The following is an 18,306-nucleotide window of genomic DNA, read 5'->3' as shown; positions in this document are numbered from 1 at the left end:
TGTGTATATAATATAAATTATATAAAGAATCAGCCCAGAGATAAAGTAAACAAGATGCTCTGTTAAATCACTTCAACTTTTGGGTGTCCCCTTAGCAGGCGGCAAAACGAGAGCTTGCAGCTGTTCCCCGGTGCCATTCATCACAATCAGCCTCAAGTCGGCGCCGCTTGTGGAGCGCTGTTAATTCCTTTCATTGCCATAAAAGAAAAGCCATAAAGACCGGAGATCATCACTGCTGTCGCAGAACTCCATCATAGCGTAATGGAGGGAAGTCAAGCACCTTTTCTTTTTTTGTCTCCGCAGCGCACATATGTCAGATCCTTTCCCCCCCCAATCCCCACCATCTATTGGAGCCTTTTAACGCTGATTTATTTGCGAACCACGCGCTCTTCCAGCTTTAAATCTAGTTGCCCCTACTCGTCCCACTGTGTGTGTCGGGCTCCATCAGATGATTATCTGCTGTGGCCCGTGCTGGCCTCGACCCACGCTTGTTGGTTCAGCACATCTCAGCTGCTGACTGAAGCCGTGTGCGTGCGTGCGTGCGTGCGTGCGTGCGTGCGTGCGCGCGTGCGTGTGCGTGCGTGCTGGACTTCCTGTCCTTCATTGTGACACTGATGCCCGCGTTTGCTGTCACTGCAGTTCATGTGTCATTGGATCCGTACTGTTGCTCATCAGCCCGTGGTTGTAGCTTTGTTTTTTTTTCTTTCCACCATCCCTCAGTATCTCTCAAAACACAAATTCCTCCTCTTTTCGGAACAGTCAAGGTCCAACCATATTGTTTCTCAGATGCTCTTAATCAAGGTTATTTTAGTTTATGAAAACTAGCGAAATAACTAAAAGGTCAATTGGAAAAAAAAACATAATTTTCGTTAAAGGAATAAAATAAAAACAAAAACGCTTTTAAGAAACGAAAACTAAGTGAAACTATATTTTACGTTATGAGTATAATGAAAATGTCCTTCGTGTTCGTCTTTGTCAATTTTTTTATTACATGAGCCTTTGGGGCTGATTTGAAATGTTTTTTTTTCTCAGTATTACAGCACGGCCGCTAGCCGTAAGAAGGACAGTAAAATTTGCATTATGTAAAATTAAACAATGTTCAAATTTAAAATGAATTCAATTCAAAATTCAGGTCATTTGAATTGAACAAATTAAGAAGAAAAAAAAGATGTACGTGCTAAATATAGAATATTCACTCTGGATCAAGCTTTTGCCACCAATAGTCAAGTGTAAAAAGAAGTCAACCAGCTTGAATATTATTCAATTATTTTCAACTCTATTTTCACATTTTCCCACTTGGCCTAAGATGGAAAAAAAAGCACTTTTGATGCTCACGAACGGAAGTCTCATGAGCAGGATTCCCCAGCACAGACAACAATATTGTTCCTCTTTCATTATTCATGTGCCGTAATGCCTTTAATGTCAAGCAGAAGAATTATTTTTCTTGTGTTGTCATTTGCATCTAAAATTGAGGAAGTGCAGGGTTACCAGTGTTTTTTTTTCCCCCCCCCTTTCTAAGGGCTTACCCTCAATGGAATTCTTTTTCATGCTGTGTGTTGTCTGTGTGAAAATATCCAGGGGCTCTTCATGGCAATATGAGGATTTAATAAAAGTAAAAAAAATAAAATAAAAAAAGCAGGAGTGACTAATCAGGCCACATGGGGGCTCCAGAGATAGAATAACTTGGAGGGATGGCTCCTCTGGGATTCAGACACACTCAGATAAGACCAGACCTCCACCAAGGCAGAACTTTAAATTGAGATCCATTCCAAATTATTCCAGTTGGTATTATACTGTATATTGCTGCAGCAACATCAAGACTCTAAAATCATCCATTGGTAATTTAATGGACCAAAAAATGCCTACTTTATTACACTGTCTTTGATTAAAATGGTAGTCTCAACGACAATATGTAACAGACTGCTGTCTCAAACTGAGAAATATAATGCATAATTGACTTTTTACATGATTCCGCCATCACCGCCCAATAATTGTTAACGATAAATAAAGTGCAGGTAACACATTTGCATATCCAGTTGTTAGTTCATCCAAAACATTTGCTAAGACTTTTTCTTGTAGGGTTGCTTTCTCACCAAAATGACGCGGCTAATACCATCAAAATACCAGAAGTTTTTATTTTCTTGTGTTTTTTTTTTTTTGTTCATTGATCCTTGTGCACATGCTGTTGTTTTTCCCTCAAAAATTTCCACGCCCCATAAACTTGTACTTTCTTACTTACTGCTATGCTCCTGGCTATAAATTTTTTTGCTTTCATGACGCGGGGAGAGTCCCTTCAAGTTTATTTGGTTCTAGTTTCTGCTCCGTTGGCAGGAAATCACCCTCACACGCCTGTTTCACTTTCAGATAAAATGCTATTATGGACTACTGGACAGCATACGACTACTGACCTACAGAAGTGGAAGTCAATCATGTGACATGTTGACTTTTAACAACAAGTGGCTGACTGTTTACTCTCATTGTTCAGCTGACTTTGAGTCCCTTTTTAATTCCTGGCTACTACATTCCTTTTTAAATCATGGCCTTCTACATTCAGTAGTCATACTGGAAATAAACTAAATCCATTGCATATTTGTAGTTCACTGTTGACAATTAAAAAAAAAAAAATTATGTGAAACCTATCGCAAGCTATTTGATGAAAACGCACCTACAATAATCCAAGCTCCATTGTGGTCACGTTCCTGCTATTTCGCAGATTTGTTTTTACTTTGTACAGTTAATTATTCTATTTTGTTGTAACTCTTATTTATAGGGTGTAATTCCACTATTGACCGCTAGATGGTGGCACACTAATTGGTGTAAAACTGTACTTTTGAAAAATGAAGAATGGAAACAGGAAGCACCGTATTTGAAAAGTGCGTTTAAAGACCTAGAAAAAAAAAAATTGTGCTAGAAATGCTCGAAAACATGCCTAGCAAATATTTAAATAGGAGTTTTCTACATTTTAGTTTTGAATTATTGCAGGCGTGGTCTGGAACGTGGAGGGAGATTACTTTGTGTTTTTTGTACTTGTTCTGAAACATCCCAAGATGCCACCATAGTACTTTCTAAATAAGAATCGGTGTCAAGGAAGTATGTGGGTGCATTTTCCTTTTCTGAAATTATGCTCGGAAACACAAAGCAAAAAACAACTAAACAACGGCGGCTCGTAACCATAAACCCGTAAGTTGTGTCCCTCTTAGGTTAGCGACTCTCGGTCCCTATTACTGAACCGACATTCCTATTGGCATAAAAAAAAAAAAAAAAAAAAAAAGAGTTAGAGTACACTAAAAAGTCGTTGATAGAATATTGATTCCTTGTTCTCGTGAGAAACTGTTGTTGCTGTGAAGAATTGTGTTGCCTCTGTTGGTGCATAAAATCAACTGACTTCATGATGCAGCAATTTCCCATAATGTGTTTATTAAGACCTATTTTCTCTCTCTCTCTCTCATTCTTTTTTTTTTGCTGTAACTTCTCACAGGGAATGATCACAATTGATACTTTTGTTTGGTTAGCTGCATCACACGCGCACACACACCTTCATGCTATTGTTCTGCATCTCTGTTAGCCTTGCAGGGGGCCTCCAGTAACTGATTCGGTGGCTGCTGGTGAGTAATGACTCATGATATGGCGGGGAGGGAGCCCTCTGATGGAATGTCTGGGAGAAAACCCCCCAGGGTCAGGCAAAAACATCTACTTTAATCCTCAGCAGGGACTATGCACCTCTAGATGACCACCCCCACACACCCAGATGGTTCCTTGACGCCCCACTCTCAGAAAATACACTACTTTTTTTTCTGACACAATGGCTTGTCACTGGAGTAGGACACTCAGAGATACTGCTTTTGTACTCTTGGCACTTTAAGAGACTGGGAATGTATGCCTTGAAAGAGGGACAAACTGTTACATTGACTGTTACCCACCCCACGGAAAACTCTGGGAGAACAGTCTCATTCAGATTTTTTGATTGCGCCCCTGTAGTTTTTGAATGATCAACTGTTATTTTGTTGGTTGACCTGAGTTCACCGAGACCTGTGTTGTTTGTTTGCATGACCTTATTTATAATCAGCAGAGCAAAAATATACACATGCAAGACTCTCGATAACATCGGCTAACAGCCTGAGCTAAACTTCCTCACCAACATATTTCTTGTTTCAGCATAATTCCTCGAAACTAATTACTCCTCTCCTATTAGCCAGGGCTTTTCTGTCATCTTGTGGCATCCTAGAGCATCACAGAAAGAACATAAAATGCGTAAAAAGGTGAATTCCTGCATAGCAAACGACAAATAGTCACGGGGACAGTCTATCCACTCTGACAATTTTTTTTCATCCGATTACATCATCCAGCTGCTCCAAACCGAGCAAAAAAAAAAAGTACCGTTCATTAGGGCTAACATTCCGAAATATGCTGCATGCATGAACAAAGGACTTGGGTGAACTTGAGTTGACGTGAGTCAGCCATCTCACTGACGGTAAAGCTTCACTAAAGAACGTATTGCCGACCATCTTTGATCACGTATCCTATGACGTTTCTGTTTGCACTCGTAGCACGTTTTGTTGGAACAGTCCACATTATCGGTGGGGGGGTGAGTCACTTGGATCCTGCCGCCCTAATAACTCACAGACTCAAAGGTCAGTTACAGAAATACCACAGTGGCACCCTAGACAACACACAAGCGCATCACCCTAATTAAATATCACGGTTGCACATTTCTGTTAACCTTGTGCATACGCTCGTAGTTAGATACTATATATATATTTTTTTTAATGCTATGATTCTGGTTATCAAAGTTCCCCACGTCCATATACCATAACATCAACACATGTATAGACAGACTTACAGGGATATATTCTTTCTCCTCTGCGGTAAATGACCACGACCACCAGTGATGCCAGTAATGCGTTACTCTAATATATCCAATTTTTACTTTAACGACTAATTTAACATGCTACTTTTCTCAGAGAAGTAATCCGACTACAGTTACTTTGTTACTATGGTGCTCACTGAGTGTTATCTAGCTTGAAAAACACTGCCGATACCTAAAAATAACAATAAAAATATGGACTCCAGAACAGAGAAAGACCCACAAGGCTGTGCGACTGTATGAGGACCGCAAATGTCATCGTTATATTCCCGCACACTAATCCTAACCTCGTAAACTCACCTGTCGGGGTTGTCGTAAACCGAGGACCACCTTGTTCGACAACCCCAATGAACATTCCAGTACTTGCGGTTATCCGAAGCTGGCGCTTTTAGCTAATGCTAATCAATGCTAACGTTGCAGCTTTGCTTGCCTTTTAGATTTGAATTGAAAGTGCTTCCGAGTAATCGCCAGCCATCGCTTGAAAATAGCACTCCTTATCCCTGCCTAGCTTGGAAGTCATGTGCGGACAAACCCTAAATTGGCGGAATTATGACATCACAATTTCAAATAGATCACTTGCGTACATATTTTCAGAAGTAGGCAGCTAAGAAAAAAAACAAAAAACACTTGGCTGTGTAATTTCAAGTAAACACCCTGTAGTCTCAACTACTTCCATATGAGCAATCAAAAAGTAAACGCACCATAACATGACATGCACAAGTAATATGTCAAGACCAGCCTTTATTATTTCATTATAAAGATGCATTTCACGAGCCGTCGCACTTTGCAAAAACACCGTCTTAACTCGAACGCTGAAATTACAACCTTCTCTAAACGCTCTGCTATTTAAAGCCTTTGAACTGGGCTCTGCCCGACTTTTGTATACTGTACAGTAAGAAGTGGCTTCAAGGCTGGGAGGCTTCCAGTCCGCACAGAGGGCTTTCATCTTCTCCTAACACACACAAGTAGCAATCTAAGCATTTGAGTAAAAGCCATATGGAGTCGTGGTCGTCCTCAGTTTGAAGTAATCCCTTGTAGCATGCTGCTAACGCAGCAGAACCAAGCCTGCCGTCGACGCACGCCTGCAAATCCGACACCGTTTCCGATATCCAATCTCACGCTAATGGTGCGCTCTATCCTCTGCGCGGTCTCCCTCGCTTCCCAAAATCCGTCAGAAATGCTGCGACTCCCATGAAGTCCTTTTTTCGAATCCCAACCTGTCATCGCCGGCGATTGTATGTAGGTCAATCTGCTTTGCCTCATCCAAAGCCACGCAGATATGTGGCCATCATAATAATATTACATGTCCATGCAGTCAATGATGCTTGATTGGACGGCCGCTAACATGTTCGGGAAAATTGACTTTCATATGTTATGTTTGACTGTTTTCAGAGTAGTGATGTTATACCAGGATGTTTCCCTGTTGATAAAATGAGCAGCATGACAAATTGTTGCTCTTTTCAGTATGTTGTGCGGACACGCTTGAGCCAGTGGCTATCTATAATCCATTTTCTGCTGTTTAGTCAGTGAGCACGCAACGCAATGGCGTCGCTGTGTAATATATCACATGTGCGGCAGTATGTTACACAAGTGTCAAAAGGTATCCGGATGAAATAGCCTCCCGTCATGACCCGTCTCCAGAGGTCATGAAGCAGAGCCTGGGCAGAACACGTTTTCCAAACCAGCGACTGCTATGAAATCCTCTTTTCTTACAAAGTTGCCGGAGGAGCGAAATCATTTGGCAACTGTCACTGAGGGTTTGTGTGCGGGCCAAGTTCGCTCCGAGCAATTTGTCAAAGGAGTGAAATGTTTTTGTCCCATGGAGAAGCTGTGATCTTCTCTTCCTCGTGTTTCTCTTTGAGCCCACTTCTTCTCCTTGGACACCCCCCCCCCCTTTTTTTTTTCTTGTCACAGCTGATGTTTTTGGCGCAGCAAATCACACAGACCCGCACCCAGCGCACACACGCGCGCTCTCCTTTTTGCGCTTTTTAATTCTCTGCAAATTCCACACGTCAAGCGGAGGGCGAGCACGTGAGCGAGCGATTCCCGACTCGGCTCGCCGGATCGCCACCTGACATGTGAGGAGGAATGCAAAGCGTCTACGGGGACAAGAGCCGAAAGAGTCTACGATGGATGGAGAGAAGCGAGCGGAAGGAGTGAAAACAGCACGAGACCAAGCCTGGGGATTCAACCGAAGCGACGCGCTGATGACGCGAATCGGTGTACTCACATCTGGAACAGCTTCTGCAGCTGCACCTGAAGGAGGACTTTTGCTCTTTTCCTGTGTTGACCTCTTTAAATTGGAATCTCTCTGGAGCGCCGAAACGCTTTCCCCTTTGTTCAATTGAAAAAGAAGAGGACGCAAACATGCAAGGTAGGAATGAGAGATCTCAGATGCTGGAGGAGTGAATAACGTTGCACACAGGAGAATTTAAGAGTCTTTTGAGACAAAGATTGTGTAAGTTATGGCAAAGCTCGTCCCGCTACTCCACAGGTTTATGCACACACAGGCAGTTTGTTTTGGAGAATGAGCCCAGGAGGCCAAGCCAGGAGAGGAGAGCACCTTCCAGAGAGTTAATAACCCCCCACCCCCTTGACTTCCCAAAAGTCCCCTCCCTCCACCGGCCTCCCAGCCTACCTGCACCAGTCACAACACGCTGGAGACCCGCGGGGAGCTCTGAGAGTCCCGAGGACACAGGCGCAGAGACTGACTGAGATCCACCACCGCAAGATGTCAAAAACCTCCAGGCTGGCCCGGCCTCCCTCAGCCGGCGCCGGATCCAGGCTGCCCTCCCCCAGGAAGGAATGCCCTGGCACAGCTTCGTCGGCCGGTCAGGCCCGGCTGCAGAGTGTGGGCGAGAAGCTGATGAGGGCGGGCACGGACAGTGTGTTAACAAGGCAGAAATCACTCATGGACAAAGCGCAGAGCGAAACCCAGGCGGAACAAAAGGTCCTAGGTGAGGCTGGACCCACCGTGGAGTCAAACCCTCAGAAGAGTAAACCCAGCACGCTTAAAGCAGCAAGCCAGCATCACGGCTCTGTACACAGTAAGTCATCGTCTCAATATCATTCTGGACTCATTCAGTAACTCTGAAACTTGAACTCAGCCCTTCTCGTCTTTCAAAGTTGTTCTGTTGTTGTTGGTTAAATTTGGCGATCAGGGCTTTTTCGCGTGCCTCCCTTTAACATTGGCCAATAGTCATCTTCTTAGCCTGAAGCAAAGGAAAAATTAATTTGTCAAGCATCTGCTGCATCAACCTCAAAAGCCGCACGAACACACTTGTTGTTGCAGGTCATTTTAAGATATGAATTAAAATGACAACAGTAGTTTTTGTTGGAAGTTTGCTCATGCTCATGCTTTGCTCATGGACCTGAAGATGAAAACCTGTTTGTGAGTTGCAGTACAGCTACCCCATTTATATAAGTGTTCATGCGTATTTGGCTGAATTTTTCTATGTCAGTTTGATCCATGGGAAACTTTTTAGACAAACATCGTGGGTATGCTTGTCCCCAGTTACCATCGCCCTGGTCCGTCCGGCACACTAAAATCGAAAAGGGAACCGTTTACGCTCCAGTGAATGCAGCAAATATTGCTGCGCTTCAGTGGGACACTGATTACGAAGGAAGTTGCGTGCTCTTGAAGAAAGGACTCTTATCATTCCCTTTTGACTCTTTGATTGTACTCCCAACTCTGCAGGGCGCCAGCTTTCACTGTCGTGTCGGGGTCACACTCACATTAGGAATCTCACCAAGTTTCGAAATGTACTTTAAGTGTTTGACTGACGGATCGTATATCTTCCTGTCAGCCGCTCTCAAAGAAATCAGCGGAGGAAGGTAGGCTTCAGTCTTTGGGGCGGATGGAGGCAACCGAAAAGGGGTGAAGTTAGTAAGAGAGTGACAGAAGGAGGTCAGGAATGTGAGCAGGGCATGCTGGGGAATCAACAGGTCTCCAGCCCTGCCTGTGAGTGAATCCCTCCCCGTGGTTAAAAAAGCGTGCTTGTGGGTTACAAGGGGGCAGGTTTGTACTGGAAACCAGATGTTTCGTGAATACAAATTAGGATTGTGTCTCTTTGTGAGGGTCTTCACTTCGGTCCCAGCCCCCCCGCCCCATCAGCCCATCTTAATCCTTCATGCGCCTTCTCCCACTTACTCCCGTTTCAGTTCTTTGTACTCAAGAAGGATTCTTGTAGAAAGATAAAGATGCATCCAGCCGTAGAATACGCAAAAGGTGACCAAGAACGGGATACACTTCTCCGGTCCCCAAAGGTGCTGCTAGTTCCAGGACAAGATGGCAGCTGAAAGAAAAGAACTACGGGGTCACGTACAAGCCAAAGACAATAAGAGCACATGACAGGTGACATTTCCACTGTGTGAAAGCTGAAGAGCTGACCGCTGGTTGACACAGGGCCCAATTTCAGACCTCTTGGGAGTTATTCTGTCACTGGAAGTGGGGTAGAAGGTTCATCTAACTTCTGGTTGGAAAAAAAAAATAAAAGAAAGAAGGAAAAAGAAGTACAAAGCCAGCAAGGTGCGGACTCGCAGGCACCGTGGACTTCGGCTTTGTGGACCTTGACCAAAGGATTGCTGTTTTCATTTCATTCATTCTCAGTTCTCTTCTTGCTCAACTTGAAAGTAACTTAGCCATTGTATCACAACGTGGGCCCTCGGGTTATCGTGCCCCATCGTGCAAGGATTTGTTCACATGAGGCTCTGAAGATGCAGTCAGGCGCGTTTCTGCGATTAACTCATCTCTTAGCGAGCGACTTCAGGGGGTGAATCATCAAAAGCAGCTGAAAACTTGCTTGTGTGAACTCACGTCTGCAACGTTTGTCAGCAAGCAAGTCGTGGCGTGATTGAAGTGCTTCATTGCGCAAGGTGATGACAAAAGGTTTGGATTTCTTTTGTTCAGACAAATGTTATTTGTCCCCCCGATAAAGGCAAGAAAAGAGTGATGACAACACATTTTTGGAAGAATGAAAAAACTATTGGAATCGGACTGCTCAATCGTGTGATTACAGTTGCTACTGCCTTTTTTTTAAAAAAAAAAAAAGGTTTTAATATCTATGACTTCCCAGATTGTCGAGCAGTTTACCTGTGAAAAGTGCAACAAAAGTGACCTTTTCAAGACCTTTTTTTTTTTTTCCAAATGCCACGTGTAAAGATGGGACAATGCCTCTTGTAGAAGAGAAGCCCAGTGAGTCATTAGAGACATTAGATTACAGTATGTGGGCTAATGGTGCGTTCATGGGCCTGCAGTCTGGGTTTGCAAATGAGTGGCCATGACTCATCCCTCGAAACAGAAACAGACGAAAAATCGGGCGGCTGAGCAAGAAGAAAGAGTGTTGCTTATGTGATCACTCATGAGTGTGTATTGTAAATTCTCCCCACCAGGACTGCAGTGTTTTTCTTCCGGGGGTGTAATTTGCAGTGGGGTTTTTTTCCTCCTTGGCTCCTGAGGCAGGAGACTGTCGAGGTGATTGGCTGCAGCTGTAGAGTGAATTCAAAACGCAATCTAATGGAAGACCACCATGGTGTTGAGCCTCCATTTGTTGAATTTCAACTGTTGCGTTGTCAAAAGTTGGGTTTGGATTATGTTCAAAGGCTTTCCTAACAACTATTCAATTGATTATTATATTTTTGGGAGTAACACTTTCATTCACATTTGCAGCTCAAGCTGTCTGAAGTACAAGTCAGGACCAACTGACCTTTAGCAGACACTTTAGTCGCTACGTACAACAAATCATCTCTCCAAAATAGAAGATTGTTTGGTCGAGCTGGTCATCTCAAAAACTGAAATGAAACAACTCCACTTCCCTGCATAGTGTTATTCCCCCTTTTCAGTCTTTCAATGACGAGGAGACCATTATGGTTTTGGTGGCCTTTTGAATGTTGCAAATGGCAATATCGCACTGAGGATGAAGTCCAAACATTTGTTTCGGATTCCACTGGATTCACATAACCTTTTATTTTGGCAAATGACTTTTGCATGTGAACATTATTAATATCTACTATGTCATTTCCACATAGAGGATGATATTAATGCATCGTTAAACCCGTTAAAATTTTATGAACTGCAGGCATTTGTTGAGGGTGTGGGTGTGGGGGGAGGGCAAAGGAAGAAAATTAAGAAACAGACGTTTATGACATCTACAGTGGATTTCAACACAGTGACTCATGGACGTAAAACTTCACACGCCGGTCGTAGATTGCGGCATCCCGCCTCTGTTTCATCTCTGATACAATGTTGGAAATTGACCGCAGCCCCAGTCCCCATCGAGACCAACTTGGGAAAATGCCAGCTTAGATGATGGCCAGTGTGAAAGAGGCTAGTGTCCTCAAAGCTCACGTCCGAAAACCAAAGAGTTTACAACACCTGAGGCTTTTTTGTTACCGAGAAAATAAAGGCCCTCATCCACTTCTGTCCCACAAACAGGATGCATATAACGAGGAGTGTGTGTCAGATTTATTCCCGACGCATTGCACTTGGAGCAACTGCGAATAAAATCGACTTCCTGCCCACCTTTGAATCTCCCTCAAGTGTGTGACAGCGAGAAAGTTTCTCGGCCCCTTCACATAATTGCTCCTCTGGGCTCCTTCTTCTTGCACCTGCCAGCCAGCGCCCCCTGCTGTGAAACCGATAAGATTTTAGGTTGGCTCACGCTTCATCTTAACGTAGCCTGAAGTCTTGTGTAGAGTTACGTCAGTGTGTCACGTGACGTTTATACTTTTATCCCCCTGTGCATGACGCGTTCAATTACAGTAGTCTGTTGCGGAGAACTTTAGACAAAACACCCAGACGGGTTTGACCCTCCGCTTCTCACATCCCTTTTGTGTAAACCACAAGAATCATTGATTTGGGGATCACCTCCACCCTTCCATTTGGTCTTAGATCAGGGGATTTTTTGAGAAGGGAAATAATACGCTTCGGTCGGGCGATGAAGTCAGTGGAAAGACATTCAAGCTTGTCAACCAGGCAGCTGAGACGCCTCGTTGACGCAGCGTTTCAGCCCGGCTGTGTCGCTAAGCTGCGGGGGGGGAGAATGCGGTGGGGGTGGATTTGTGCTGAGCTGATGTTAACAGCCGGAGGTTTAAATTACTTCAGAAAACTGGGAAACATTTGGTGACGTACCATTCGTGCTAATGTTTTGGTTTTGCAGCGTATTGTATTTGGAAGTTCATTTTAGCCTTTTTGCAGTTCGCTAGTCACAAATTCATTCGCATATTTTTGTGCTTTTCTGTAATCTCCCAGGTTGCCACAAATGGCGCCAAAGCACTGGCTAATAGGAAAGTAGTAATAAAGTGATGTTTGGATTGCTAGTGGAAGTTAAGGAAAGCCTTCGCCCCATGTGTATGTAGACGGCCAGTTCTGAAATTTTGAAAACAAATCATCTAAAAACCATTTATGAAGGTTAAAGTTGTAAAATGAGTTGGCGATCATATTCAAGGGTTTGGGGATTATAGTTTATGGTATGTTTGTGATTCAAACTCTTTATATAGGTAAAAGAAAACCTGTGCAGATGACCTGGAAAAAAAGAAAGAAAACAAAACAAATTTAAGCAAGCGTATTGATATTGTGACAGTAAGTTAACAATTCCTCAGGCAATTATGCTGTTAGACTAACGATATGTGCCCTGTGATTGACTGGTGACCACTCTAGGGTGTAGTCTGCGTCTCGCCCAAAGTCAGCTGGAATGGGCCGCATCTTACGCATGACCCTAATGAGAACAAGCTGTATAGAAATTCGATGGCTGTTTTTTTTTTTTTTTAGACCATCTAGCAAGACAATAATCTGGTAGCCCGTGGTAAAAACAAAACAAAAACGTGTGTCGTTGTAGCGCCTTCATGCGTTTTGCATTACACCGCAAGACAGAAGAGCAAGTTCAAGCTTGTGTTAGTTCTACTCTGCGGTCGTGTGTCTGTCCCCGTAGGCTACGCCGAAACAGATGCACAATTTCATATCATTTCTTGCCTCCCGGCGGGCTGAGCGTCTCTGATTCCTGTTTGTAAAGTTTCAGCGCCCCTCTATGGTCGAGTTTTGAATGAACCTTGCCTGATGTTACAAAATGTTACAAATCACCCTCTGTCAGAAGGAAAAGCTTGCACTTTGTTTCACTTGAATCAATCATCGTTACTGTGGTCGACACCCTAATATCTCTGACTTGTAGCTTTTGATCCTGTGGGATCTTTGCAATTAATAACGTTGTAGGAATGGAAGTAAATAATCACTTCTGTGAGGGTGGTTGACTTCTATTATTACAATTCCCCCCCCCCCCCCCCCACAGGAAATAACATTTACCAAATCAATCAAACCGTTGCTCTCATAAAGCCTTTATTAGCTGTTCAGGCATTGTTTTAAGGAACAATTACCATTCTTTACAGTTACACAAGCCCAAAGAGGAGTTAACCACTGTATAATAAAATAATTACAGGCAATCCCTTTGAAGCCCTCTGAAAGGCAGAGCAAACAAGCGATGCTTTTCGTGTTAGGCATTAGCCATGCTACTTGCTATTCACGTTAGCCTCTGATTGGTAATTGTCTCAATATGTAATTGCTGTTAAATGTCTTGCGATAAGACTGAGAAGCCGGATGCTTTCCTGAGTAGCTTTAAGGTCTATTCTAGGCCAAAGAATAAGCAAAACACAAATACTCGCATGACTTTTGGGGCGTTCGGTTCACGCGTACTTCTTTTGACTGAACGTAATCTTTAATTAGTTGACCTTGTCTTCCTTTTCCTCCGTGCGCTGTTTACGCTTTCAGGGAGAGCTTATTCATCGTGGCAGGGGGAACCGAGCGTTTTCCCGGCTGCGCATAATGTCAAAACACATTTGTTTGTTGTCGCGCGATTGCGCCCTGGAAGGCTTTGGCAAGCGAGCGTTACTTCTGTCAGTGGTAAGTCGTGAGGTGCAGCTCATGATGGAAGTGACAGCTGGCAGTTCATTTGATGTGCAAGCGCCGTTTATCAATTTTTCACGGCTGACACTTTTCTCCAGAGAACCAATAAAGGGTGCCATCCTTAAGTAATTTGTGTCTTTATGTTCAAAGTACCGTTTTAAGATTGACATGTTCAACCAATTAAACCCTTTCAAGCCCGAGAGAAACTATGAGTCATATCATGAGAAAGAGGTACACATTTTGTATTCTCATTCCACTAAATCCACAAATGTGTAAAAGGTGTTGTTCTTGATTTGATTTGACAGTTGACAACAGTTTGAAGCATGTTCTAATGACACCCACTGGATTTAAGCGGAACTGAAACGACGGGGAAAATACAGTGTGATCTCTGAAAGTTTGAGCTTTTTGACATTTCAGTGCTTTTCGGTTAACGGTACAGCGGGAGTTGCGAGAACATGTTAATATTCAGGAGATGGCAAGGCAAGCCGGCTTTAGTGCATTTCATACAGTCCAGTGACTGCTTGCCGAGAAACGATAATGGCGCAATGTTCCTTGATAATTGTAGCCTTCAGTGTACGGTCTTGGGCATCATTACCTGGCATTGGTAAAGTCATAAGATAGTGTTCAAGTTTCAGGAAAATATATTTCTGTGCATTTAATTCCAGCTTTTTTTTTGTTTTTTTGTCTTAGTTGTCAAAAGCCGAACTTTCCAACCCACCACATCCTCCCCAGCCCCCCGTAAAAAGATTATGAAACTGGCTTTAGAGCGGAGGGGAGCAGCTCACTAAGGGCTTTGGCTGATTTCAGGCTAAATATACGTAAAAGGCAGCTTGGTCCATGGGCTAGAGGGGGGGATCAGGGGGATGGCAGCCAAGGCCTTTTAGGCCCTTTTGATTCTCGTTCTCACTCTCCATATCAGTTTGGTAGGAACATGCCCTGCAAGCCAAAACTAACATGAGCCAGCAAGAGTCTGACTTTTCGTTTTTTTTCCCGTGGCTTTGAACTCTGTTTGGATTCAGTGAAAAACACAAACAGCCAAGGATCTAATTTTGTGACGCTTGCTTAACTGAGGTCTCACGAGGTTCGGAGAGCCATGGTGCTATATCCTGCCGTCTTGCGCTAGCATCTTTAGCTATAAGCGTTGCTAAGAAAAGGCAAAAAAAAAAAAGAAGGGAAACACAAACCTGGAGTTAATTCCGCTTAATTGACCGTATCTTAACAGAGGCAGGACAGACAACAATTTTGCTGCGAAAGAGCTCAGATATGTCCAGAACTGGAAAATCCTCAGGTCTGCTTTGTTTGTACATTGAGTCTGTGCCATATATATGGAGAAATTCTGACTTTACGAGGCAGCGTAAACCTGCCGCGTCTCTCCTCTTCAATCTGCTGACATTTATGTGGCTGAAAGGCAGCCATCTGTCACTTGACTCTATTCGCACCGACGCAGCGCAGTCGACTTCGGTCTCGGCCGGCTGGCGCAGGTGGCTCTTTGACAGCGTGACTGCGACAGAAAGTACACCGAGATTCCAAAAGTGAACAGCGAGACATGTAATCCTCACCTGCTCACTCTGGCGCTGTCAAATATTTCGGTTCATTTTGTGTGGCTTGCCTTTCAGCAAGGCGAGGATTTATCTGGCAGGGATTAAGCAGTGAGTTCTTTGGCCTAACAAGAGAAGAGAGCGAAGCTGCCGTTTTTTTTTTCCTCAAGACGACGCAAATATTGCACCTGCCTCCCTTTTATGTTCTCCGGAAAATCACTTGGAGCCAACTTTATGATAGGAACGGTTAGCACTTTGGCGCTGTATGTTGGCATTGAGCGGAACACACTTGGCAATAAGCAGCGGTCTGCCAGATAGTTCACTTCTTCAGATATCTGTACTTTCTACTCCTTACATGCCAGAAGAGGCTTTTCAACATCCCTGGATGACAACACGACAAAGAAAAGACAAATAGTGAGAGATACAGTCAAACACGGTTTAGATCTCGATTGATGGATTGATTCAGATCTTGGGGACTTGTAAGGCGGAAAAAACAGGGACTGCAGCGACATGGAGGACCTTGTCAGTTCAATCCCGACTATCCTGTCAGCGTTCGAGTCCAGCGGTTCTCAGCACGAGCGCTATGCAAGTTGATAAAAGAAGGGAACTGTTTTACTTTTAAGTACATTTCAGAGTCTGCTCTTGAATCAGGACTGCTACTTTGACCACTGTCCTTTTTTCGACTGAAGACAGAATCTACATTGCATTTGTCAGTCGTGCACAAGAGAAGAGGGTCTGTGCAGGAGGTAGCCCCCCAACCCATCACCTCCTCCCCTTCCCTCACTCCAACATGTGGTGCCCAGACTAAACAACAAAGATGAATGTCTCTAGAATCCAACCTGGCAAAAGAGGTGCTGCAATCTGCCTTGTGGCTCCACTGACTTGCGTTCAGGGGACAATTAGGGGCTGCTTCTGGAACAAAAACATGAAACGTGGCTAGAAAAGATAACGAGAGTGGCTTTTGGGTTTCCAGTGTCGTCTCACCACGAAGATAATTCCAGTTCATTACAAATGAGGTCTTATTTTCATAGTTTAGCATATCTGAGCTTGACTGCGACATCTTGAAGCTTCTCTCCGTTGTACTTTACCGCTATGGATCTGCTTGCTGTTGTCAAAACCAGGTGGGGCCAGGTTATATTTTTACCAGCTGGTCAACTAGTGTTCCACGTGGACCGAGGCGAGAACATGCGTGAAAGTAGAAAGCTGACTGTCCAAAAGGAGGAGTGAAAAGTGGCAGAATACGGTAACCAAAAGTGTTTCCGTTCACTGTCGTCGTTGATCTGTAGATCCCCTGCAGGTGACTCTTGGTTCTTCCTCCACCTCTATTGCTTTGTGGGTTCCAGGTAAATGATTGTCTGATCATATCGTCAGCTGGTTTTGAGAAGCAAGCAGCCAAGCAAATCACATTTGTGAGAAAAAAAACCCATTCCTTTTCCGAACTTTCATTAATCTGTTTACACGGGCTAAATCCTCCAAAGGTCAGATATGGTATATACCGTACTGTACACTTACCCAAAGCACTTGCATAAGTGGGGGGAGACTTACAAATGTCACATGGCCTTCTTTGTTTGTAAAGAATTCTCCAAGAACTACTATCTTGGACCTAATAAACATTTGAAAGGGGAACCACAATCCCAAGCAAAGGTGTCTCTCGGCTCAAGATGAACTGTGCCGCAGGTCAGGAGGTGTTAGCGCGGCGCAATGATGAAGGTGTTGACAACGGCAAACAAAAGCTCAGTGTGCTCCTGTCAACCTGCCTCCTCCCGCACGTCACCTCTCACCTCCTGGCCCCGCAGCCCCAAATCACACCTCCACCCCTCCATCTCTCTTCTTTTGCCAGGAAAGAGCGGGCCTGGCGGTCAATTATGGTTCGGTCCAGGCGGACAAGTCGGTAAAGGCGCCCGGTGTTTGGAATTCGGCAGCTCTCGGCTGGCCACCGCGGCTTGAGCCTCATTGAGGTTTGTGACGGTAAGGCTCGCAGGCTTTGGAGAGAAAGTTCCAGACACGCATGAACAAACGAATTCGGCTGCCCCCTTTCTAATTCCCCAAAAACAAATTTGTCCTTGTGAGACATTCGAGCTGGGAGTCGACCACCCTTTTCGGTGTGTATGTGATACCACACGCACTCTCTCTCGCAGGCATACATGTGACAAGCCTTTGCCAAACAATGGCTGAGCGAAAGGACTTGGGCGAGGAGGAGGAGGAGGGGGAGGAGGAGGAGGGGGGGTGTGCAGTTTAGTTGGATGACCTGATTGGAGCATAAACAGCAGCCCAGGAAGTGCTGAAGTAAGAAAGCGAGAGAGAGAGCGAGAGAGCGAGAAGGAGGGGAGGCAGTGGGAGTTGGGAAAAGTGTGCCGATCCACCGGGAAGGAGCGGAAAAAGTTTTGGGGATTGTCGTTTTTCAACACATTCAAAAGCAAAGGTGAGTGCTCAGACAATTCTGAAATTCCTTATGACAAACATTGTCATTTTCACCTCCATGGCAAAGGGAATTCCCTTGAGGGGTCTTTGCCTTGCCTGCTTGGTTGCTTTCATATGCTTCTGAAAGCTTGTTTTGCATAGCAGTTGCTTTTTAAAAAAAAATGTATTGTATTTTTTTTCACCCCTGATCTGAACTGCAGCCAACCATTCAGTAAAGGGAAAAAAAAGGAAGTGGGTTTCTAATGTGTGTGTGTGTGTGTGCGGCTGTGTCTAATTAAACTAATGGGAGTGCGGGGTGGGGGGGGGGGTTTATGTGGACTCAAAACAAGAGATTGTGCAAATGAAGTGCGATAGCTAAACTAAGCGTTTTGGTTGCATGCCATTGCCTTCCGCCGCCGCCGCCGCGTAGTCATCACTCCTGAGAAGCTCACCTCCCCTCTGTGGATCACGAGGAGGCTGACAGTAAATGGGTGACTGCGGCTCAGGCTCGCATGAGATTTGGACGTGCGCGTCCAAGTTTGCTCACGGGGGATCAAACGGACGGCCAGATTTTCCCACGGGGGGTGGGGGGGAAGATGCGCTCCTTGCTC

At 44.4% G+C, this 18,306-nt stretch overlaps 1 protein-coding gene across 6 annotated transcripts in view; it reads left to right on the top strand.

The window, feature by feature from the left end:
* The first annotated feature begins 6,831 nt into the window (after positions 1-6,831).
* kiaa1217 (KIAA1217 ortholog) overlaps positions 6,832-18,306 on the top strand; it is a 62,114-nt gene continuing 50,639 nt past the window's right edge. The window contains exon 1 of one of the 6 annotated variants that reach the window (XR_015084218.1): positions 6,832-7,911. Coding sequence is in view for 4 of the 6 variants with exons in the window: in XM_086020472.1 (XP_085876598.1) it covers positions 7,596-7,911 (316 nt within the window). In the remaining 2 variants the exon portion in view is untranslated. The remainder of the gene's footprint in view (positions 7,912-18,306) is intronic. The other 5 variants (XR_015084219.1, XM_086020472.1, XM_086020469.1 and 2 more) reach the window with 5 other exon arrangements.

Source organism: Filicampus tigris, chromosome 21, assembly GCF_054856515.1.
Source record: "Filicampus tigris isolate MCC_2025a chromosome 21, RoL_Ftig_1.0, whole genome shotgun sequence".
NCBI classification, from domain to species: Eukaryota; Metazoa; Chordata; class Actinopteri; order Syngnathiformes; family Syngnathidae; genus Filicampus; species Filicampus tigris.
This window is presented reverse-complemented; position numbering and strand designations above follow the sequence as displayed.